The 24,839-nt window shown below is 34.1% G+C and overlaps 1 protein-coding gene across 3 annotated transcripts in view; it reads left to right on the forward strand.

Moving 5' to 3' along the window:
- Positions 1 to 24,839, forward strand: part of Usp32 (Ubiquitin specific protease 32) — a 97,612-nt gene that overhangs the window by 34,319 nt on the left and 38,454 nt on the right. For all 3 annotated transcript variants that reach the window (XR_011332486.1, XM_069828010.1, XM_069828011.1), the window contains exons 9-16: positions 4,106 to 4,273; positions 6,910 to 7,202; positions 9,754 to 10,033; positions 13,408 to 13,552; positions 13,905 to 14,074; positions 15,128 to 15,284; positions 17,497 to 17,741; positions 24,553 to 24,726. Coding sequence is in view for 2 of the 3 variants with exons in the window: in XM_069828010.1 (XP_069684111.1) it covers positions 4,106 to 4,273; positions 6,910 to 7,202; positions 9,754 to 10,033; positions 13,408 to 13,552; positions 13,905 to 14,074; positions 15,128 to 15,284; positions 17,497 to 17,741; positions 24,553 to 24,726 (1,632 nt within the window). In the remaining variant the exon portion in view is untranslated. The remainder of the gene's footprint in view (positions 1 to 4,105; positions 4,274 to 6,909; positions 7,203 to 9,753; positions 10,034 to 13,407; positions 13,553 to 13,904; positions 14,075 to 15,127; positions 15,285 to 17,496; positions 17,742 to 24,552; positions 24,727 to 24,839) is intronic.

Below are 24,839 nucleotides of genomic sequence, written 5' to 3' on the forward strand. Positions count from 1 at the left end.
AAGAACAAGCACTGCTCCAACATGAGAAAATGTTATGACTGCCAAACTCTAAATGGACAGAAAAGAACCTCCCTTCTTCAGTCCTTAAAACTCATAGTAGTTTCCTAGAAAAGGTAACACAGATTAAATCCAAATTGAACATTCCTAACACCAGAGAAAATTTACTTATAAAAGAAAATCCATTGGAATTATTGCAACCTACCTTCAGTCTGGAATTAACAGAGGAAATAAGTAAATCAGACACACCAAAAGAAATACAAAAACTTCTAACACTGGAAACGATCAATACTAGATACCCTACAGAAGAATGGCTACACATATATACTGATGGATCAACCACAGAAAACCTTACTGGAGCTGGAGTTACATGTACACATTTTTCCTTTTATCATTCTGTTGGCAGAGACACAACAAATTATGATGGTGAAATAGAGGCTATACACATTGCTCTCGGACAATTATTAAATCTTCCCTTAAATAAATATAACAAGACAGTAATTCTTTCAGATTCTAAAACTGCAATTCAGGGAATATGTTCAAATGCTACAAAGAAGTCAACAAAAATAAAGGAATGCTACAAAATGTTAACACAACTCCAAAAAGTTAATAAGATTGTCCGTCTCCAATGGATTCCAGCACACTGTGGAGTCACGGGGAATGAAACCGCAGACACACTTGCAAAGAAAGGCACAACAATAAACCAAAAGCCTAAATTTAATTTCTCATATTCCTCAATAAAACACTTGATCACTACAAAATTTTCTCATTCATACCTACAAGAAATAGGATCAAATGCTAAAGACAAAAAATAGATTACACTACTTTTCAACCCAGATATAATCCCCCAGAGACCAAGGAAAACAGCAGTTGCAGCCTTCAGACTATTGACAAATCATGACTGTCTAGCAAGTCATCTCTACAGAATAGGTATCTCAGCTTCACCCATATGTGTCCTGTGTAACGATCCAGCAGAAATGAATGAAGACCACTTGAAGACCTGTGAAGCATTAAGATCAGAAGAAACTACAGTTCGAAAGTATTGGAAAGCACGACTCCTAATGGCTTCATTGCCAAATGCAAGGCACTAGACAACAACAACAACAATTGTTTCATGGGTGGGGTCGACTTGCATGACATGCTGGTTGCTCTGTACAGAAGCAATATTGGTGTGAAGCAATTCTACTTACGAATCATCTTCCATCTGCTGGACATGTGTGTTGTAAATGCATGGCTTCTGTACCGTCGTCATTGCTGTCAAAGAAGAATTACCAAACACAAGCCACTTCTTGCTTTTCGCTCAGAAATTGCTCATGGTCTACTCAAGGCAGGGAAGACAACAATAAGAAAGAGAGGTCGCCCTTCCGATGACAGCGTATCAACATTGAAAGAAGCTACGCCAAAGAGGACCCCATTAGTTCCTAGACCAGTGGACGATGTAAGATATGACACTATTGGTCACTGGCCAGTTCACATAGAGAACAAACAAAGATGCAAACTTTGCATCAAAGCTTATTCAAGACTCAAATGCATCAAGTGTGACAAATCTCTTTGTCTGACCAAAGATAAGAACTGCTTCTTGAAATATCATATGAAATGAGAAGACTTGCCAAATTGTTGGTACCGTACAATAAGTGTGTAGATGTTGTTGTCATCATTCAGAATAATTACTTTACCTTCTTTACTGAGAACTGAAATTCAATTAAGTTAGAATTTTAAAAAATGTGGTTTATATTTCTGCATTATTCTATTACAATAATAATATTATTAGTTATGTTCCAATTATTGATATAAATGACGTTCTAATGATATAAGGAAATTGTTGTTGCCTAGTAACATACGTTATTATCATTGTGTATCATTTTTGCTGTATTTTGTACTCTTTCGTATTGTTTATTCCTGAGAATAATGTTACTAATGTACCGGGTCAATGTAAATTACCCAATAATGCCATATGGAGTCATCCTAAATTTTCTACAAATAATTCACTAAAAAGCATGTACAGGGAACTTTTGAAATTAAATTCATGTCAAAATATTTTTTTTTAATTTTCAATTTAATTTGTGCTGGAAAGCTTTTATTAATCATTTGAAAATTAAAGTGTCTTTGTCAAAAAATTCCCCTCAGGATATTGGACGTATTCTACCAGAATTTCCATTTCGTTTCTTAAACCTCTTTGAGAGAAAATTTTAGGGATTGACTAGACACCTGCAAATCCAGTGTTATAAAACTTTTGCTAGCCGACAATGAAGGCAGAAATGAAGAATCTGTAATTGTGACATTATTGTAGGATGGTCTCTTCTTTTTTGCTGTGGTATCTACATACATGCTGTTATTAGATACTTAATAGAGATTGTGTCTGAAGCTTACGGAAAGAAAGAAAGAGAGAAGAGAGCGGCAGTTGGTTTATTTTATGGGATTTTACTTCAAGTTGTTAAGTTACGTGACTTAAATAGCTAAACAAGTTTTCTGTCATCTCGTACTATTAATAATAATCGAGGTTGTAATGTAAATACATACATTTTCTGTATTGCACCTTCTTAACATCTACAATGATGTTTCATGTAGAATGTCTTTCTCCTCACTAGGTATGAAGGGGTAGCTTGGGAATTGATTGTTACATAAAAATGTAACCCACTTCCTTGTTCTTCTTGTATTCCTCTTGTTCTCCTTGCCTTCCCCTTGTTCTTTTTGTCTGTACATTTTTCTCATGTTCTACTTGTCTTTCCCTTGTTCTCTTTGCCTTCCTCTTATTCTCCTTGCTTCATTTCTCGCACCACCTAATCGTAGTTCTATATAAGGCCTGTAACACACTTGCAGAGTTTTCGCCAGCGAGAAATGTGTTGAGAGAAAATTAAAAAATTGATAACATGGATTCAAATGGACGTCCACACACTGGAAGAGATTCTTCTCGCTCAAGGCAAAAACCTCGTGCGAGTTTCTCGCTGGAATCGATAGCTCAGCGAATTTTCTTGACACATTTATCAAAGATGTTTGACATTTATACTCTTTATGACGATTGAATGTAGAAAAAGATATCACAGGTGGCGATGAATTGTATTCTTTTTATTTGAAAATGAGGAAAGATGGCTGATAATTGCAGTCAGAAACTTATCGAACTTGTACGATTTCACCCGTAGGCCTATTTATATGATACATGGGATGAAAACTATAAAAACACGAAACTTAAAGAAGAAATCTGGAGACAAATATCAGATTATCTGAAAATAAATAGGGCTATATTTTATTTTGATGAGATTTAATAGTATTAATTAAACATTTGAAATAATGTATCTATGTCTTAACAGTTTACATAATTTTAATCAGAACATAGGAGAGAATCCTCTATCATTATCATGAATAGCAAAAAACTGAGGTCCATTCAACCTGAAATAATGCCTAAATGTATCATTCAAATCGAAACCAGTGTCCAAAACTCGCCCTTATTTTCGTAAGATACAATGTGATTTTCAGATATTTCTGGCTTTAATTTTAGGCCTACTTTTTCTTTTCATTAACAAAATATGTTCATGTAACTCCATTTCCTCATCATCTGAATACTCAGATTCAACAAAGCATTCGTACGTAATTTGTAAAGTACGACAATATATGTACTTACAGGTTATATATTTAAGTACGACAATATACATAAATACATAACCTATAATATTTCCCCCCCCGAGTGATTACTGTAATCAGAAAAATGCTTTCTGCATGAAGGCAGTGCATAGATGATCATAGCAAGGTGTGATCTGTGATAGCGAGAACTCGCCAAGTGTGTGGAGGAAGGCTCTTCGCCTCTTTCTCGCAACACATTTCTCGCTAGCGAAAACTCTTCAAGTATGTTATGGGCCTAAACATATGAAGCATGGTAAAGCTGTTCATCTGTCACTAGGTGATTGCACCAACACAGAGTTGAAGATAAAGATATGTAGCATAGTGAAACTGTGCACCTCTGATTTATTTTTGTGGGAAAGACATATGAAGAAATGAGTTATATCAAATTATTGCATAGAATTTTGATTGTAGTTTGAATAGAGAGCTGTTTTGATGTGTCATTATGAAGATAGAGTGCAATGGTATTAAGGTATTTTTTTTTTGTTCACAGGTGTGTCACATTGTTCTGGGCCTACGACCAGTGTCACGAGAGGAAGAAGGGGATATTGTGAGAGGCTGGCTGGAACGAGAAGAACGTCGTGGTTATAAAGTTGGACAATTCTGGTATCTGATTGCTATGGATTGGTGGAGGAGCTGGACTGATTATGTCACTTACAGGGTGAATATGAGTAAAAATTGCTAAATCTAATAAAATCCATAATTTTTTAATTGGTGTTAGTAATGAAGTTTTGTCCCTTTATAGGATGGTTAAGAAACACCAACAAGTTTTCAAATACAGTAGAACGCCTTTTAACGAATATCTAAAGAATAATTTTCTTTGCCCTTAAAAGGGATTGACATAAAATGGGAAGGAAAGGCTAAAATAACTATTACCAACATGTGTGCTGTATACCAAACATTATAATTATTTAATTAGGCTTACAATTATTAATTATAATAGATTTCATTATAATATTTTCTAACTGAAATTGTGAGGCACGGATGTTTTTCTGTTTGGTTGAGCCTGAATCACACTGAAACTTGGCACTGAAAATATCTACTTTCTTCATTAATTCCCTAATGAAGTAGTTTGGCGACCCATATGCGATCCTACTATGTTAGAATTAGCCTCGACATCGCTTATTATTTTCACTTTCTGTCTGATAGTTAATTGTTTCCAGTTAGTCGCCATTATAATATTCAGTGACCAAGGCCTTATTCCAGTCGCCATTGTAATATTCAGTGACCAAGGCCTTATTCCAGTCGCCATTGTAATATTCAGTGACCAAGGCCTTATTCCAGTCGCCATTATAATATTCAGTGACCAAGGCCTTATTCCAGTTGCCATTGTAATATTCAGTGACCAAGGCCTTATTCCAGTCGCCATTATAATATTCAGTGACCAAGGCCTTATTCCAGTTGCCATTGTAATATTCAGTGACCAAGGCCTTATTCCACTATTAAATTTTTGAACTTCCCAACAGTTGGAAAGTGAAAAACCTTTCTGTTCTTCCATGAATTAAACACTGCTTTGCACTTTTCATTTCATTCTGCAAAGTCTTTGCATGTTAGTAGCCACCATTGTTGAGTATTGTCGGTGTGTGTGTTTTTTTTTCTTCTTCCCACAACATGTTCCATCACAAAGTAATACTACATGTTTTAGTTTTCTTTTAGCTGTATGTTCTAACTTAAAGTAGCCTTGTTTAATTATTAGGCAGCGGCATTCCTTTTAAGATTTGTAGGTCTTTATTGCATGCACCGATAATAAAATGAAAATGCGACGTTGTCATGTCTTGTTTGTTGCTGCTATATATTAATATAACATGGAACAAGACACACTGCTAAAATTTGCAACTCTGGTTTATATATACACTCCGCGTGGAGTATTAGAGCGGCCTTCAAAAGACTTGACGACAATGGTCAGCGCGACATAATTAAAATTATTGAAACTACAAAGCTTCTGTCCATACACTCCGTGTCGAGTATTAGAGCGGCCTTCAAAAGACTTGACGACAATGGACAGCGTGACATAATTAAAATTATTGAAACTACAAAGCTTCCGTCCTCTTTGACACTGCTAGCCTACTAATTGAACGTGGCTACTTTACCAGAAGTGGTTAAAGCTTATTCATTTTCGAATATGGTGGTGATTGATTTATTTAATGTTGATAGTGTTTGATTGTTTTTTTTTAAACCTCTAATTTATGGGTTACTTTTTTTTTATACACATCTAATCCCATAAAGTAAAAGTAAAACTATAACAGTTACCGTGTGTGTGTGTGTGTGCGCGTGCGTGCGTTCCCCCCCCCCCCCCCCCCGGCAACATTCCCCATTACAGAAGTAATATTACATGTTTTAGTTTTCTTTTAGCTGTATGTTATATCTTAGCAGAGATGGTTAAAGTTTATTCACTTTCGAATTTGGAGGTGATTGATTTATTTAATGTTGGTAGTGTTTTTTTTTAATCCTTCTCTAATTAATGGATGTATATTGTTACTTTTTCTATACATATATATGTCTAATCCCAAAAAAAAAAAAAAAAGTAAAAGTAAAGCATATTTACATCAGTTATCATTTGATATATATGATAACTGATGTAAATATGCTTTAGTTTTACTTTTATTTTTTTTTGGGTTTAGACATATATATATATATATATATATATATATATATATATATATATATATATAGAAAAGGTAACAATATACATCCATAAATTAGAGAGAGAGAGAGAGAGAGTATGTGTGCATGCGTGTGTGTGTTTTTTTTTCTCTTGCAATGGTGTATCCAATTGAATACATTTTGGAGTGATGTATAAATAGCATCTATCTCCCCATCAAAATTTGTAGTAAGCTTGCCAACTCTTTTGTAGAAAGAAAAGAACTGGCAATTTCCTCCTGCCCCAGCCCTTTCCTCATGGTCTGTCAGAGAGCCATAGTACATACATGAATCCAATCATTTGGTGGATATATTGTGTGCAAGGTTTTAATGTGAGAGCTTTTGCTTCATATGGAGGTATATCTTTCTTATTGAAGGATTTGTTTTAGTTTAATCTGTACTGTACACTAATATTGTCAAGTGGGTTGTTACTACTCAGAAGATTTTTTTTCTGTTTGGAGATTCTTAGGATTTATTTTAATTTTATTGCTTCTTGTATGAATCCATTTTGGGTTTGTAAATGTTGAAAGCTTTTGTTCAGAAACTTGTATGAATACTGATTTAAGACGTATTTTGTTATATCCCAATATACCTTGTGACTGAGAATATATTTAAGAAATGATCAGAATTGCAGACGTGAAGTGTTTGTTTTGACAGGCTGGTAGTGAGAGTCCCATGAGCACCTCAACAAACGGGAGCAGCCCTGGCAGCAACACTGGTAGCCTGAAGCGAGCAGGACGCCTGTCTGGTAGAAGGTTGCAACAGCAGGCCTCTCTTGTAGAAGACTGCGTTGCATTGGACAACAGTTCTGTGGTGGTGACAGGAATAAATCCATTGGAGACAGGAGTACCCTGGGATGCACTTGGTTGGCAACAACGAGCCCTAGGAGCAAGCCCCAAGAAAACCAGTTCGAGTTCACTAAGTCTTTTGGGTGCTCAGGACTGTTCAAGGTAGCTGTTATTTCATATTGCCATGTGAATTGTATGTTGTGTGTATGTGACTAAGGGAATTTGTTTATCTCCATTATGAAACATTACAAAATGTGTAATCATTAGGGAGTGGATTTTTATGTGCTAAAAAGTACGAAAATATTTGCTAAAAATAAAAAAAATATATTTTTTTAATATGACAAAAATACCTTACTTAGCTTGAAAAAAAAAATGTTATTAGGTACTCACCAACCACACTTCAGTATCAGTTGCTAGTAGTTGGCCTAGAATTGCGTGAACAACAAAGGTCATCTCCAAATTCTCCATCACAAATGCATGCCGATTATCTCTGAACGACAACTTATACTGTGAAAATAAATATTGGGTTATCTGAGAGCGCTGATTTGCACTTAACTGATTTACCGCACGGTTGGCAAAATAACACTTTTCCGTCGGTAGTAAAATTGTTTTTAAATTCATCTACATATTGCTGAAGATGCGATCTTAAACTCGATTTGATTTTAGGCATCTTAAGGGGTTAATAGACACACGTCTTCACGTAAATGTTTCTAGTGTACTGACTGACAATGTCGGAGAAAAGCTTCCTAGATTTGTTTAAATTAAATAATGTTTATACCCGAGCTCTTATCTGTTGTGTTTCACAAACAAAGCGTGGAATGAAATCATCTTCAGCAACAATAAACATTCCTAATTACGTGTTGCAAGATCTCTCCTCCTTGTCCATGTTAATTTATTCTCTAATAAAAACATTGATGTGCTGCTTAGTGGTTCTCAGAACTTGAGACGATACTATTACAAAAATGGATCACGGATGCATCACACAGCGCTTAGAAACACGAAGCAACCAAGAATTCTTAAAAAAGATAACATACTTCTGAGTGATATAATTGATTTAGTTTTAAAATATTTAAAAGTTCTTGTAAAAAATTATTTAATTAAAAAAACTCAAAGATTTATGTGTTTATAATAGATTTCCTGAAAATATGTATTTACATAATATTTTTGTGAAAATATGTGTTTTTATGTGAAATAAAATTCGGGTTTTAAACTTGAAACTTCATATTCGGAATTTTTAACTTTGTTAATTGTGTTTTATCACACGCAAAAAGAATATTTAATTACATAGGAATCCACTCCCTAGTAATCATGTTGATAAAATATTAATTTTGCTTTCTTTGTTTATGAATTAATGCAGAGAACTGTTGAAACTCGGTAACACACATCTTTACAAGCCTTGACAAAGTGGGATAAATGCTGACAGTGGGGCTATGACTCTTGATATAAAATGTTGATCCATAATGTGATAGAATTTTGCAATCAGCTGTGAAGTATGGTGTATATTTTCTTCTGCTGTATTATGACTTCTGATAGATTGGAAAGTTAATATACGGGATGAAAGAGAACCTATTATATTAATTCACAGAGGTAATCGATCAAGTCAATGTGAACAAGTTTTGTCAAATAAGTATTTTTTATACGTCCAATAATTTTGAGAATATGAATGTAATGTGTTGCAACACTGCAGTGCTCCTTGAGGTCATTGCTCTGCAGTGGAGGTGAGTGTAACACCAACCATTCATTCTGCAAGACTTGCAAGAGAAGAATGTAAACAAATCCTTCTACAATGAAAACTGTTGATGATTTTTCTGATGGCACAGAAGATGATCTAGATTTCTTCTCTTATTAAAGTATAAAATATATGTTAACATTATTTGTGTAATTAATAAGTTAATTTTCATACCAATATTTTGTGCTCAAAGTTTATTTCCATGAACCGAGGTTGGTTAGGATGAGACTACTGGCATTAGAACTGACATACACCAGTACAAAGAGAAACAATAATATGCCCAAAATTACTCAGATTGTTCATATATTTATAGTCATTTAATATTAAACATCAATTATACTAGTATGTGAACTGTTAGGTGTTATTTAAGATCAGTTTATTCCCGATATTTTGTATTTGTGTAATTTTCCTTTTCAATTTTTCACCTCCAATTTTTAGAAGAAGGGGAGAAATTACGGTAAATATATCATACATCTTGATTACACAACTTTTAATACTGTATCACTTCGGAATATGTATGATAAGACTTTCTTGTGTTAAATTCTAATGTACCTTGTTTACATGTTTCGACCTATTATGGGTCATCTTCAGAACACCCCAATGAAATTCTCAACACACAACTCAATTTCAGAACACACACACTTTTTGACTCCACTTTACGCCACACGAACACACCCTCACAGGAAACAAAACAAGAGGTGCCAAGACCAGCAACGACCAGTTCTGAAGATGACCTATAATAGGTCGAAACATGTAAACAAGGTATGATATAATTTAACACAAGAAAGTCTTATCATACATATTCCTAAATATATCAAACGAAAATACCGACAATTTTATATAAATGAACACTCCGAAGTACTACCCTGAAAATTTTAAATTCAAAGCTATGTTTGTGTTGGAGTGTTTGTTAACCTATGAAATTTTGAACTATATAATTTTTGGATTATACTAATTTCACTTACAATTTTCGTTAAATTACAGGCCTCCTAGTGTTACGTCAAGTCCCAGTCACTCACCTAGACAACCTAGGAAAGCTGTACCAAGTTCTTGTTCCTTGGGACCTCCCCCAGCTCCAGGTCCAATTGACAATTCAGTTCTGGTTGCAACCCCTGCTTGCAAAGTGGTGACACTTACAGGCGAGGGAGGTAAATTGAAGAGAAACTTGATGCTGGTGAGGTGGCGAGACTTTGAATTGGTTCCTGATTCACTCTGGAAGGCTCTGTTTCAATGGTATGGAGGTGCCCCTGCCTTACCAAGACAGGTATTCATTGCTATATTATGATGTAAATGCTTAATAGATAAAAGATTAAGATTTTGTGTACCACAATACTTAATTATGATTCTTAATCTTGATTATACTCTTTTAACACTCACCAGAGAACTGGTAAGCTATTTAAATAAATAACTACTTAATTGTGTTAATGTTGAACTATGTCGGTATTTTACTTTAATTGACTAGTTTCGATGTGGCGTGTATTATCTTCTGAATTCCAGTCATATACAAACATAATAATAATAGCATTCTGTCAACACCGGCCATGAAAGCCTACATTCTAAGATAATAATAATAATAATCTTTAGTAGCCATTAAGCAATACAATTATTATTATAGACTTCGTCATTATTAAATTACTTCAGACAAACAATCATTAAGTATTAAGATATTCATCTATGCTATAAAAACTATTTTCAATTAGAAAAGTCCTAATAGAATTACTAAAATTAATAACTCATTTTAAATGTTTTGGTACTGTGTTATAAAATTTAACACCTAAAAAAACTTAACTATCAACTGTTTTAGTTAATCTGCAAGCGGGAATTGCCAAATTAATTCTAGTTCTTGTATTATAATTATGTATATCTTCAGTTCTTTGTTATATCAAATTATTCAAATGAACATATTTTACACATGCCAATATATATAAACTAGGAAGAGTTAATATGGATAATTGTTTAAATAAGGGTTTACAAGACTTCCATGGAGAACATCCAAGAATAATGCGAATAGCTCTTTTTTGTAGAATAAAAATATCTTTAGCACCACTACTGTTTCCCCATACATAATCCCATAATTTATAATGCTGTGAAAAAAAGCATAATATGCACTTAGTACAGTTTTCATTGTGGTACATTGTTTAAGTTTTCTTAACATAAAAATGATCTTACTTAACTTTTTAGAAATTTCATTAGTATGATTAACCCAATTGAACTTCCTGTCAATATGAAAACCCAGTAATTTCACTACAGTAGAAGGTTCAACTTCTCTTTTTAGACTAAAACATATAGTCTGGACTTACTTAAATTTAAACTTAATCTATTTGCACTGAACAATACATTAGATTATTCATAATAATAGTACCGGTGCTATCTAAATTTACGGTTTGAAAAACCAGCATACATAATTATACGATAGGGCATCCATATGTGTAAATCATTTATAGCTACAATAAAAAGAAAAGGTCCGAGAATGGAACCTTGAGGTACACCACTTGTTAAATAATTAAAAGAAGAATTACAGATACACATCATGTACAGTGTGACCCGCTGAAGTGGTGTACAACTAGAAAATGGATCACAGTTCTGCCATCTATCCGCAATATGCGGAACCTGAATCACGCAAGTGAACTGGGTAGGCATTGGATACACACACACTTCCATTACATTGAACTATCTGCTTCCTATTTAACATTTTAACATTAGCACAGTGAAGTATAGTTGTTTATTGAAATAACAGTTCTTAGTAACGTAGCAATTAGGTTATTTGCGTCTATTTCTAAAATGAAAATGTTTAGGTTATATTTATATTATGTAATAAGTCTCCTCTTTTATTTAAGCAAATTAATTCTTTCTCTTAGTCATGTAATTCAAAATGCTCTTACTATATAATTTGGAGATAAAAAAATATTCTAACACATAGATATATTTCAGACTTACTGTTTTAGTGTTCATGAGTCACTATTAGCATCCTTATATTACCGCAGATACAATTCAAAAGAAAATAATTGAATGTAGGCCTTTCTAGAAGTAGGAATCCATTTCAAACTTGATTGAGCCGGTTAGAAGCAAAGGAATGAGAATTTGATTTAAGTGCATCCATGATAAACTAAAGCATTTAAAATTTCAGTGGTAAAGGGATATATCTTTTAACCACATCACACATTAACATTTAACATTAAAATTTAACGGAATTTACAAAAGCTTAGTAACTTTTAATCACATATTCTCGAAAGTAACTTAAGTGCACTTACACCCCTTTGCTTCTAACCACCTCAATTACAATTGGAGGTGGATTTAACAGGTTTTATTTCAGGGTTTCCCAAATATTATTTATTCGATTATGCTTCATTCAAAAATTTCTGGAGGAAAATAAACTATAGCGTTTAAAGTTGCCTGTCTGCAGCCATTACATCCATTCCAACTTTAACGTTAAGAAATGATATTCATTCCTATGACACAAGACAAGGAAATGATTTTAATATAATAACTTGTAGACTTTCTAAATCGAAAAACATTTTTTTCAAATGTCATTGAAGGTTGTAAATTAATTTCCATCACATATTTTTAATTTAAGTAGAGCTGCTCTCAAATTTTACACCTCTAGTTGGTTAATTTTAAATCCTTTTTATAACCTTGACGAATTTTTTGATTGTACAATCTTTGTAATTGTTTCATTTTAATTGACTTTGTCTATAAATATTGTTTTTAGACATGTAATTTAAACTATTAAACAATTAATTATTACTCTGGAATGCTTTCCTTTTATAGTGTTTTAGTTTCTTGAAAAATAAAATAGTTATGCTGCTATTACGAACAATTAATATCTTTTTACACTTTTTAAATTTTTAATGCTAATTTTCGTAAGCAGCAAATAAAATTATAAGTAGTTATAGAATACGAAGAGCTATTTTATGTTAGTCTGTGCACTATTAATTATATCTGCTTAAGCTGTGTTATTTGTAATTGAAGTCAAATTTCTTACTTTTTGGTTTTACGAAATACAGTATAACGTTTGTATACAATGCAGAAAAGGAAAAAATTGTCTTATTTTGTTGTTTGTATACAATGCAGAAAAGGAAAAAATTGTCTTATTTTGTTGCTTAGTAAAAGATTTCGTTTTGTGTAAAATAGTTCAAGAATATTAATAACAAATTGAGATAATTTAAGAGTATTAATAACAAATTGAGATAGTTCAAGAATATTACTAACAAATTGAGATAGTTCAAGAATATTAATAACAAATTGAGATAGTTCGAGAATATTAATAACAAATGGAGATAGTTCAAGAATATTTCTAACAAATTGAGATAGTTCAAGAATATTAATAACAAATTGAGATAATTCAAGAATATTACTAACAAATTGAGATAGTTCAAGAATATTAACAACAAATTGAGATAGTTCAAGATAATTAAGAATATTACTAACAAATTGAGATAGTTCAAGAAAATTACTAACAAATTGAGATAGTTCAAGAATATTACTAACAAATTGAGATATTTCAAGAATATTAATAACAAATTGAGATAGTTCGAGAATATTAATAACAAAAAGAAATGCTCTCGGGAACATGATAAATATTGAATTGCGTCATCTTCATGATACCGATCATTAAATGTGTATTCATCCTTGTTGCAGGTTATATTACCCAAGAATAGCCAACAGGTAGAACTAGAATTGTATCCATTGAATCTTCGTTTGCTAAGGCACCAAGCCCAACCAGCCCGAGCTCCACAAACGACATGGTCAGGAATGGTTGGGGGTTATGGAGCTGCTGCACTCAGTGAGTAACTTACCATCACAGAAATTGCTGAATTCATGTATAGTTGTCAGTGCAGAACTGTGCCTTGGCCTGTTTGAAGTGAAAGGCACTCATTTCCAATGTCCAATAACAGTAAACAGATCCAGTAAATGGCCAGCAGTTTTGAACAATAATGCACTGTTGAAATTTACTTGTGCACAAATATTACTAAGACAGAATTAGAAGAATTTTCCTATTTGTTCCAAGCAATATGTTCTAGCAATAATGAGAAGGTCTTCTTCAGTTTGCAGACATTGCAAATTTACTTGATAAGAATTTGAGAAAAGTGAAATGTATTTTCATTTTAGTCTTGAGAATTATTATTTTATTTCAGGCACAACAGGTTATGCATATGTATCAAATTTACCCACACCTCCAAAACGTTATTTGGCATACGTAGCTGCATTTAGTCGAATGGCAACGGTTAAACAAGTATACGATTTCTTGTGTGCTCGCCTGAGAATTCGACCAGAGGATATGAGACTTTGGCATTATCGAGACGAGGTCAGTGTGATAGTCACCTATAAATAAATAAATTTCGGTTGTCTGTCCCTTTACTTCTTTTCCTTGCATGTTTCCATCGTAATATAGCATCAGTATACATTTCTAGAAAGAGTCATAGTACTAGAATTCATATAATATAATGGTTAGAGACAGTCAAAATTCATGACTTGCGAAATCGCGAAAAACCTAAAAACCAAATAAACTTAGTTTAAAATCTGTCCTTCAGTGGCTGGTCATGATAATATCTTTGAAAAATATTGGAGTGCAAGAGGTCAAATGACTTTATTGTCAAACACCTGGCATTAGAAAACAACAACAACTTAGTTTAAAACATGGTTCACATATAAAATATCATATAATTACATGTTTCAACTCGCTAAAAATTGCAAAAATTCTATGACTCGCGAATTTAGCATATTTTCTGTTGTTATTCGCGAAAAGACGCAATTTTTCAACAATTAATAAATATATTATCTAAATTTGGAAATTTGAGAAGTTCTGTTTGAAAAAATGCACAGTTAAAAATAGCCCTGGACTTTCACTGCGAGAAGGTTTGCTTTATTACGTGAAGATCACAGTGATTTTGTGGACGGAGCACTCCAAGCTATATGGGTTCCAGTTTCTAATGTTGACTGTGTACGTTTTTTTCACAGTTCTCGTGTGTGTTAATAAGTAGAAGAACAAACCTTACAATGACAAACTTAGAACTGTTGTCTGCATACAACTTTGGCTGTTAAATGATGTTAAGTATCTTAGAATCGTTGTCAACGTAAATCTTTGAATATATAATTATAATTGTCAATTAGCTTAAGCAACATAATAATTTAATAAAATAGGGTGAAAATTTCAGGTTTATGCAAGAAATTTTAGTTTTCATTCAAGAATTTTTATCCTATTTAACCAAGAATTTTAGCCCCTTTTAATCAAGAATTTTGACTGTCTCTAATAATGGTTACTTCAAATTGTTCTTTGTGCTGTAATTGATATTCCAGTTTTTGTTGATCTGACAATGGTGTCGTTGAAAGTGCTAATGTATATAATTGATGTGTTCAGAACAATATGCTGTTAATTGAAGATGAAGAGCCAACTTTGGAGGACCTGGGAATCATGGATGAGGACCAACTGCTCATTGAGGTTCGAAACAAAGATCTCACCTGGCCTGAAGAAATGGGATCATTAGCCATACCCATGCAGGATAAGCGTAAACAGAGTAAGTTAAGTCAATAAAGTCAATTTTGAATTTTGTTGCTGACTTCGATAAGAAATAGTGAAACAGAGAAGTATGGTAGTTTACAAACGATTAATTTAAAAAGTCTGTACAAAATGTCGTCGTCGTCGTCAGTGATTGATTCTTTCTGGATCCGTTGGAATAAATATGGGAAATGCTTGTTATTATTCGGTTGAGAAGCATTTATCTTCCAGTCTGCTCTCGAAAAAACTGAAAGTTAGAATTTATAAAAACAGCTATATTACCTGTTGTTCTGTATGGTTGTGAAACTTGGACTTTCACTTTGAGAGATGAACAGAGCTAAAGGGTGTTCGAGAATAAGGTGCTTAGAAAAATTCTTGGGATGAAAGAGTAATGGAACGGAGAAAAATTCTCTCCGGCGCCGGGATTTGAACCCGGGTTTTCAGCTCTACGTGCTGATGCTTTATCCACTAAGCCACACCGGATTCCACCCCGGCGTCAGACAGAATCATCTCAGATTAAGTTCCAACTCTTGGGTTCCCTCTAGTGGCCGCCCTCTGCACTACGTCATAGATGTCTATGAATGTAGGACCGAAATCCACACATGTGCTGAGGTGCACTCGTTATGAGTGACTAGTTGGCCGGGATCCGACGGAATAAGCGCCATCTTAAATCACGAAGTGATTTATGCATATCATATATATTATTTTAATGTACCGAAGTACATATATTTCCATGCAGATATTCTGCGTTATACGATGAAAGAGTAATAGAATGGAGAAAAATCCCGGCGCCGGAGAGAATTTTTCTCCGTTCCATTACTCTTTCATTGTATGATGACGCAGAAAATCTGCGTGGAAATATCTTATGTACTTCGGTACATTAAAATAATATATAAAATATTTGGGGCTAAGAGAGATGGAATTACAGGAGAATGGAGAAAGTTACACAATGCAGAATTGCACGCATTGTATTCTTCACCTGACATAATTAGGAACATTAAATCCAGATGTTTGAGATGGACAGGGCATGTGCGACTGAATCCAGAAATGCTTATGGTACAGTATAGTGTGTTAGTTGGGAGACATGAGGGAAAATACCTTTGGGGATGCCGAGATGTAGATGGGAGGATAATTTAAAATGGATTTGAGAGAGGTGGGATATGATGGTAGAGACTGGATTAATCTTGCTCAAGATAGGGACTGATGGCGGGCTTATGTGAGAGTGGCAATGAATCTCCGTGTTCCTTAAAAGCCATTTGTAAGTAAGTAACTAATGCATTTACAGTAAAATTGTGTATGATCTTACAGCAACAGCTTAACATATATTGAAAAACCAGGTATTCAATTGAAAATTAAATACAGCTTTTTGGGATAAGCTAACAATGTTAACAATGCAGTTATCTGGAACCCAGTTGCTAACAAATATATTCTGTTGCTAGAAAAAATTCAAAATAAATTTCTAAAATGGTTATATTACAGACTTTATAATAATTATCCTACATATGAGAGTTATGCTACAGTGATTCAACATTTCCATTTTACTAGTTTGCAAATTAGACGAAATTGTCAATCTTTAAACTTTCGTTATAAAATTATTAACATTAAGTTGGACTGTGTTGGTTTATTTTAATATATAACATTATATGCGCCTAAGCTTAATACAAAATTTCGAAATTTATTTTACATACCAAGGGCAAATACTGAATCCCACAAAAATTCCCCAGTTTTCCAAATGTTACAGTTATACAATAAATTACATCCTCATCCGAATGTTGATATTTTCAATATGAATTTCTCTACATTCAGAATTATTTGTGATCATATTTTACAGAATATTGTTGTTAGTTAATTTGAAGCTACTTTCACACCTTATTTCAATTTCTCTTTTTTTCTTTCTCTTATTTCTATTTTGTTCCAGTTTTCAATAAGTATATGTTTCCTTTTCCTTGTTTATGTTTTATAAATTAGTTTGTCAGCCTTGAACATAGTAATTGGGCTTTGCCTGTTATGTTCAATAACAAATAAATAAATGAAATAAAATAAACTATGAATTATTATAAAAGTGCTGTTATTAACAGCTGATGTTAATAACTGTACACGTTACTTGGATTTATAACATGTGACACTATGTTATTTGCTTCTGTTAATTTGTTGTTTACAACATTGTCTCAGATTTTTCGAAGTGAAGCTGTATATTGTGCACTTACAGCTCTTAATTCTTTTGTTTGCAGTTCCTACAGAAAAAGGAGCAACAGGTCTCAACAATTTGGGTAACACATGCTTCATGAATGCAGCATTGCAGTGTGTGAGCAACACGCGAGCTCTCACACAGTACTTCACAGGCAATATGCACCTTTATGAACTGAACCGAAACAATCCACTGGGAATGAAGGGTCACATTGCCAAGCGTTACGGTGACCTTATCCATGACATATGGAGTGGCACTGCTAAGACAATAGCACCATTAAAACTTAGGGTAGGCTATGTCTTTCAGTTATTTTACTTTTGAATTTTATAATTGGAGATGTGCGCAAAAACGGTCTAACCTTCATTTCTTAAAAGAGGAAAAGAAATTGAGTTTTAAAAATGCTACAAGACCAGAGCAATAAACGCAAGAACTTTGTTGCGATATATTTAACTTTCGTGATACTTCCTGATACTAGACTACTCATAAATATCTACGTAAAGATTATTATTTTTTATTCTTTATTGTAATAATAATCTTTACGTAGATTCTTCGAGCAAAGTGCATAGTACTGTACAGATTACTGTGCATATTACTGTGGAATCCCGGTTACCAAATCACTCAACTGAGTGTGCTCCTTGTATGAGGGGGATCCAGGAAATAACGACCATTTTGTTGTAATAATTAAAAAAAAAATATTTATTTGAAAAAACAAAGTCTGTTACATAACTGAAGCTTCCTTTACTTCTCTACATAATCACCACCTACATTTAAACATTTGTCGTATCTGTTCACTAGCTTTAGAAATCCTCTGTTATACTCCTCTGCCGCCAGTTCATTAAGCCAGGTGTTCACTGTCTTCTTCAACTCTTCATCACTTCCAAAACGCGTACCACCCAGAAAGTCTTTCAGCTTGGTGAAAAGGTGAAAATCGCTAGGAGCAAGGTCTGGACTATAGGGCGGATGATCAAAGATTTCCCAACCGAATTGATCCAGCAATTCTCGAGTTGAAGCAGCAGTGTGCGGGCGGGCACAGATTTTGTGGTAGCCAAGATGTTGCGACACAATTTCACCAAGCAAAGAACGAGAAATGTTAGGAAAGGCAATATGCAATTCGTCGAGTGATGTGCGCCTGTCTTGCAAGATTCTGTCGTTCACTTTAGTCTTCAGATCTTCTGTGATGAGTGATGGACGTCCGGGTCGAGTTTCATTGTGGACATTTGTTCGCCCATTGTTGAACATTTCGCACCATTTTCTCATATTTCTTTCATTCATTACAGTATCACCATACACTTCTTTCAATTGCCGGTAAATTTCTGCAGGTTTCAAATGTCGGGCATTCAAAAATCGAATCACACTCCTCACCTCACAGTCGGCGGGATTATCTATCACGTCGTTCATTTTGAAGTAACACAAAATGCACAATGGCGACTTGTTGCAACCAGTACTCACAACATTATGAGAACACATGTTAAGGAAGCCAGTTGACCTCCAAACAAGGAAGGGGAGTCAGTTGCGCGGCGGATATGCGCGTACGGTCGTTATTTCCTGGATTCCCCTCGTATAATGGCAGTTGACTTACAGTCTTACTAATAAACCGTGTATAATTTTTAAACGAGACTTATGCAGAGTTGAGACAGAAAACTTTACTAATAAACCATGCATAAGTAATGGATATATAAACAGACTGTAACTATACAATGGGAATTGCTTTGTAGTAGTTATATACACGAAACCCCTTGTTTAAGCTTTGTATATAGAGAAAAAATGGCCGCCCCTCTAACAGCTGTTCGTATCGACTGTCATTTTATGAAGATGGTTGCCTTGTAACCACAGAAGAACAAACCAAAGAGCACAGAATAATTAGAATAATATTGCTGTAGCTTGTACTCTTTGACCAAAATATAGTGTGGTAATCGATTAGAGCCAGTTGTGCTATCGATACTTAACACGCCACACTAGAGCGCTCTACCGGATGCAATAGAGAACCTCAGATATTCTATTACCTTTCGTAATGAAGTAATGAGGAAACTATGACGTAGCTGTGTAACAGTTATACTGTTATACACGACGTATGTAGTGATTATTAGAAAGGAATTTACACACGACGTATAAAAGAGCTACTCTCTGTATAAGTATAAGACAGTTAAACGTCTATATATAGTTTTATTAGTAAGACCATTAATATAAATTGTCAGCATACATGCCCAACTTGGAGTCAGGTCACAAAAGGAAAAACACTGGAGGAAAGGGGTTCGATCCAGTGCTGTGGATTGAACTTCGGTGTAGCTCAATGGTGAGAGCACTTGGTATGTAGAACCAAGGACCCGGGTTCGATCCCCAGCGTCGGAGCGAATTTTTCTCCTCTAATATTAATTACTTATAAATAGTCAGTATGTCTTGCAGCCAGGAAATAGCAGCACTAATCTGGAAATTTTACATTTTGAGAGATAGATCATTTTTACGTGCATGTCTTCAATTGTAGGCCTATAAGTTGGATTATTATTATTTTTTTTTTTTTTCAGTGAAATTGTACACTATTTTAATTTCATTCAGGGCAGATGTGTTCAGTGATCATTAGGGTCCAAATTTTAATATTATATAAATACTGTTTTAGGATTTTTGATAATGAATTTTTATTTTTTATTAAAACACAATCATAGGCTTTTATATATTTTACCTGGCTGCAAAAGGGTATCTGTCGGATACAGGGGGGAGAGCCATTAATCCTTCCCATTGAAGGCTTTAAGGAACCAACCTGGACAAATACCCAATGTCCCATCCCTACCTTCCCGTGGTGCAGCTGTTAGTAAGCATAATTTTACAAGCTGAACTAAAGGGAGGGGCTACTCATCAATTAGCACTGGTTAGTTTGATGAGTTAATGACCGAATTTGGTATAATTTTCTTCTATTCAATACCTAATTCCCTCTTTACCCTTTCCTATCCAGTCCTCTGACTCAACTCTTACTTTCTTCGACCCCGACAGTATTAGAGCATTCGAGGCCTAGGGGTTCATTTCCCTTTCCTTCCTCCTCTTTCTACTTTTCTGTTCCTAGTGCTGACCTGCTATGGCACTAAAATCGTCCTCCAGTGGCTTAAGGAGAGAAAGCTGGTGATCAACAAGATCTCCCAGCTAGGTCCAATGGACCCATCGACCAACAGCAGGTGTGGTCCTCCAGACATTCTGGGGGTTGTGTGTGAAAGAAGTAGCCACCAAAACGTTAAAATATGGTGTTCACTTAAATCGGCTACAACTTGCCATTTTCACTCCAATATGAAATGAGTACCATTAAGGTAAAATTATCCGGAGGTAAAATAGTCTTCCAATCAGATCTCCAGGTGCAGACTACTTTAATGGTACAGAATCAACTAGAAATGGATTCGGAACACCTCAAAATCTGTGCTTCAGAGGCTGACCATGATAATATCTTTGAAAAATATTGGCGTGCAAGAGGTCAAATGACTTTATTGTCAAACGCCTGGCATTAGAAAACAATAACATATTATTTTACTGGCAGCTAGGTAGCTCAGTTGGTTGAGCAGCTGCCTACGTACTGGAAGTTCTGGAGTTTGATTATAAATGGTGATGGGATTTTCTTGTGATCCAATATCCAGAATGCCCTCCAGGTTCACTCAACCTCCAATCAAATTGAGTGCCAGGTCTTTCTCAGGAGTAAACAGGCAGTTAGAGCGTGGTGCCAGTCACAGTACCTCATTCTAATGCTGAGGTCAAAGAATGCGTGGAACTCTTCCTTCATGCCCCCATATGCTATTCATGACGTGTGCGTGACAACCTTACTTTACTTTATATTATTTTACTAGAAAAATAATACTTTTTTATTCATAATTACAAAACAGTAAGGAACAATAAACTTGCTTACAATTTTTTATAGATTAACTTTGCTACTGTTTTTGATTATCAACATTTGAAAGTTTCCTCAATTGCAACTTTTCCTCTGTACACTTTGGTCCTGAGTTCTCAGTCTCAGTCAATGACACATAGTCAATTGGAAGCAAAAAAAAAAAAAAAGTTGAAATTAAGAATTTGGGCCCTAATAAACACATTGATGCTTTGTCTCACTACATTGAATTTTTCTATGTGAACTTATGTTCATCTTGAATTTTGAATTCATTTTTGTGTGTATTCCAATAAGTTATATAATAATAAAAAATACAAAAAGTAAAGTTTGATATTTCCGTCTTTGACTTATTTATTAAAATGTCAACAAAGTTATTTTTGCTAATACATCTTATTACACGTGAACGTTTTTGCCCCTTGTCATGGGCATCATCAGACAACTGTGTGAATATCTATATATATGGTAAATAAATCCATATTACTTATTGCAAGAGTTTAAAAAAATTTTTTTGCAAACTTTACAAGAAAGTTCAATTTTGATTTTTCACATCTTCAAACATTGTTATACATATATAGGTTTCAGTTGTATAGATATCACTATTTTAGCGATTGTATGCACTCATAATGTCAATTTATTTTATTTTATAATCTGTTACACGCTATTCTTTGTTACTTCATACTGTGTTCTTCCATTCACGTTCAGTACACCATTCTAGGACTTTAGTTATATTTTTGCGTCACTGGTTTTTCTAAATATGTAATTACAGAATTCTTTTGCAGACATTTTTTAAAAATATGCATATTTAATTTTTTTTCCATATTCCCAAATAAACAAGTGAATACCTATAGGTTGTTCCATATTTATATAATATGAAAAACTTATTAGATTACCAGGAAACAATTGGCATTCATATAGTCCTCTCTGTAGATTGAAAACTCAAGAAAGTTTCATATCCATTGTTCAAGAATTAAAACAGAAAATCAATATCCCGAATTTAAAAGAAAACCTACAAATTAAACCAAACCCTTTAACTCTATTAAATATGGAATATAGTCTAAATTTAACAGAAGAAATACTGAAATCAGAAGTAAACACTGAAATATTCAAACAATTGTCTTTAGAGACAATTAATATTAGATAACAAAACTGGCTTCATTTATACACTGACGGATCCTTGATCTCCAGAGAACAAGGTGCCGGTGCAGGTGTTCACGTGCTGTCTCTTCTCACTTTATAGATCTCTTGGGTATGGAACAACAAGTTTTGATGGAGAAATCATTGCAATAAGTGAAAGTCTCAGGAATCTTCTATGCCACATCAGTAAATTTAAAAATGCAGTTATATTGTCAGACTCCAAAGTAGCTATTCTATCAATAGTCTCTAAACACACACCTTCATCTCAAACGGCAGAAATAACTAAAATGCTCTCTCAATTAATATCACTCAATAAAAGAATTGTATTCCAATGGATACCATCCCATTGTGGAATCCTGGGAAACGAGAATGCGGATGGATTAGAAAAAAGGGCAGCACTGCTACTTACAGACCTGTTACTAAATCTACGTATTACTCTGTGAAAAGATTTATTAAATCTACATACTTAGACTTCAACAAACAAAATTTGATAACACAATCCCAAGGGAAAAAATGGAACTCTCTGCATCAAAATCCACAGTTGATTCCCGATTTACCACGAAAATCGTCTGTGGCTGCATTTAGATTGGCAACAGGCCATGATTGTTTGGCCAAACACCTGCATAGAATTGGAATATATCAGTCCCCTAACTGTCCATTGTGCAACTCAAACCAAGAGATGGATTCGGAACACCTCAAAATCTGTGCTTCAGTGGCTGGTCATGATAATATCTTTGAAAAATATTGGAGTGTAAGAGGTCAAATGACTTTATCGTCAAACGCCTGGCATTAGAAAACAACATCAACATATTTATATAATCATTGCGCAAAATACACATTCAACAATCTACCCATAACATAGTGAAGCATGTATTTCGTAAAATTTATTATCTGCCATAGACAATTTTAGTATTATATTATTAAATATGCATACAAATCAAGATTTCAGGTATAACTCCCTGTAAAGTTGATTTGAATAATTTCGAGGGAAAAATTGTTCCGGAGCCGGGTATCGATCCCGGGACCTTTGGTTGGATCGGTGTCGGTTAGAGTTCCCGAGTAGCTCAGTGGTAGAGCGTTGGTACGTAAAACCAAAGGTCCCGGGATCGATACCCAGCTCCGGAACAATTTTTCCCTCGAAATTATTTAAATATGCATAGTTTAAAACAATTTTATATGTAATTCTTGTTAATTATTTTTAATCTTTACTTTTGAATTCGAGAGCTGTTTTTAAAAGTTTTTAAAATTTTAAAGTTCGTAAAAAAATTTTTTTTTAACTCTTGCAATATGTAATATGGATTTATTCACCATATATATAGATATCCACACAGTTGTCTAATGATGCCTATAACAAGTGGCGAAAACGTTCACATGTAATAAGATGTATTAGCAAAAATAAGTTTGTTGACATTTCAATCCAAATTGCCCTCTGTGCAACAAAGAAGAAGAAATGACTGAAGATCATCTCATAACCTGTGAAGTTCTACCTGATGGATCCACCACAGAGAAATATTGGAGAGCAAGAATGCTAATGGCTTCGTTGCCAAAGCCCGGCATTAGATAACAACAACAACTTTGTTGACATTTTAATAAATAAGCCAAAGACGGAAATATCAAAGTTTACTTTTTGTATTTTTTATCATTATGTTCATCTTGTTGTAATCTCTTTTGTCACCAATCCCAGTGTTTGTGACAGAAATGGTGAAACACCATCATTTTACTAAGGCAGTGATGGCACATTTTTAGTGTATGCTGACCATTTGAGGGTGCAACTTTTTGCATTGCTCCTCTTTATCTACAAAATCAATATTAATTGTGTACAGAACAAGTTGTGCAAAAACAATAAGCTTGCACGTCCAGTTTTCCTGTTCTGTACCTCGTCTATTATTTATATAGGCAACTTACATTATCTGTGGGATTGCAGAGTCCTGTTCTTGACTCTGCTGTTTGTTATAATGTTGTATTTTGTGTACTGTATTTGTTTTGTTTATTTTCTAATGGCTGAGATTTTGGTTTTTACGCCATTTTTATTCTAGCTCAATAATGCCGGACACATCATCTGCTTGTCTATCCTTTTTGAGAGAATTTTTCTTTTATATATTACAGTGGACAATAGGAAAGTATGCTCCAAGATTCAATGGTTTCCAACAACATGACTCTCAGGAACTTCTAGCATTCCTCTTGGATGGTTTACATGAAGACTTAAACAGGGTTCACGATAAACCGTATGTTGAGCTGAAGGACAGTGATGGACGGCCTGATGTGATAGTGGCACAGGAGGTGAGAATCTTCATATTAATCTTCAGTATAGAATGTGAAGTTTCCAAGAATTTTACCTGATATTTGGAAATTTTAATTGTTCAGTTCCAGAATGTTCATACAGATTTTAATTC

This window comes from Periplaneta americana, chromosome 6 (assembly GCF_040183065.1).
Source record: "Periplaneta americana isolate PAMFEO1 chromosome 6, P.americana_PAMFEO1_priV1, whole genome shotgun sequence".
Lineage (NCBI taxonomy): Eukaryota > Metazoa > Arthropoda > Insecta > Blattodea > Blattidae > Periplaneta > Periplaneta americana.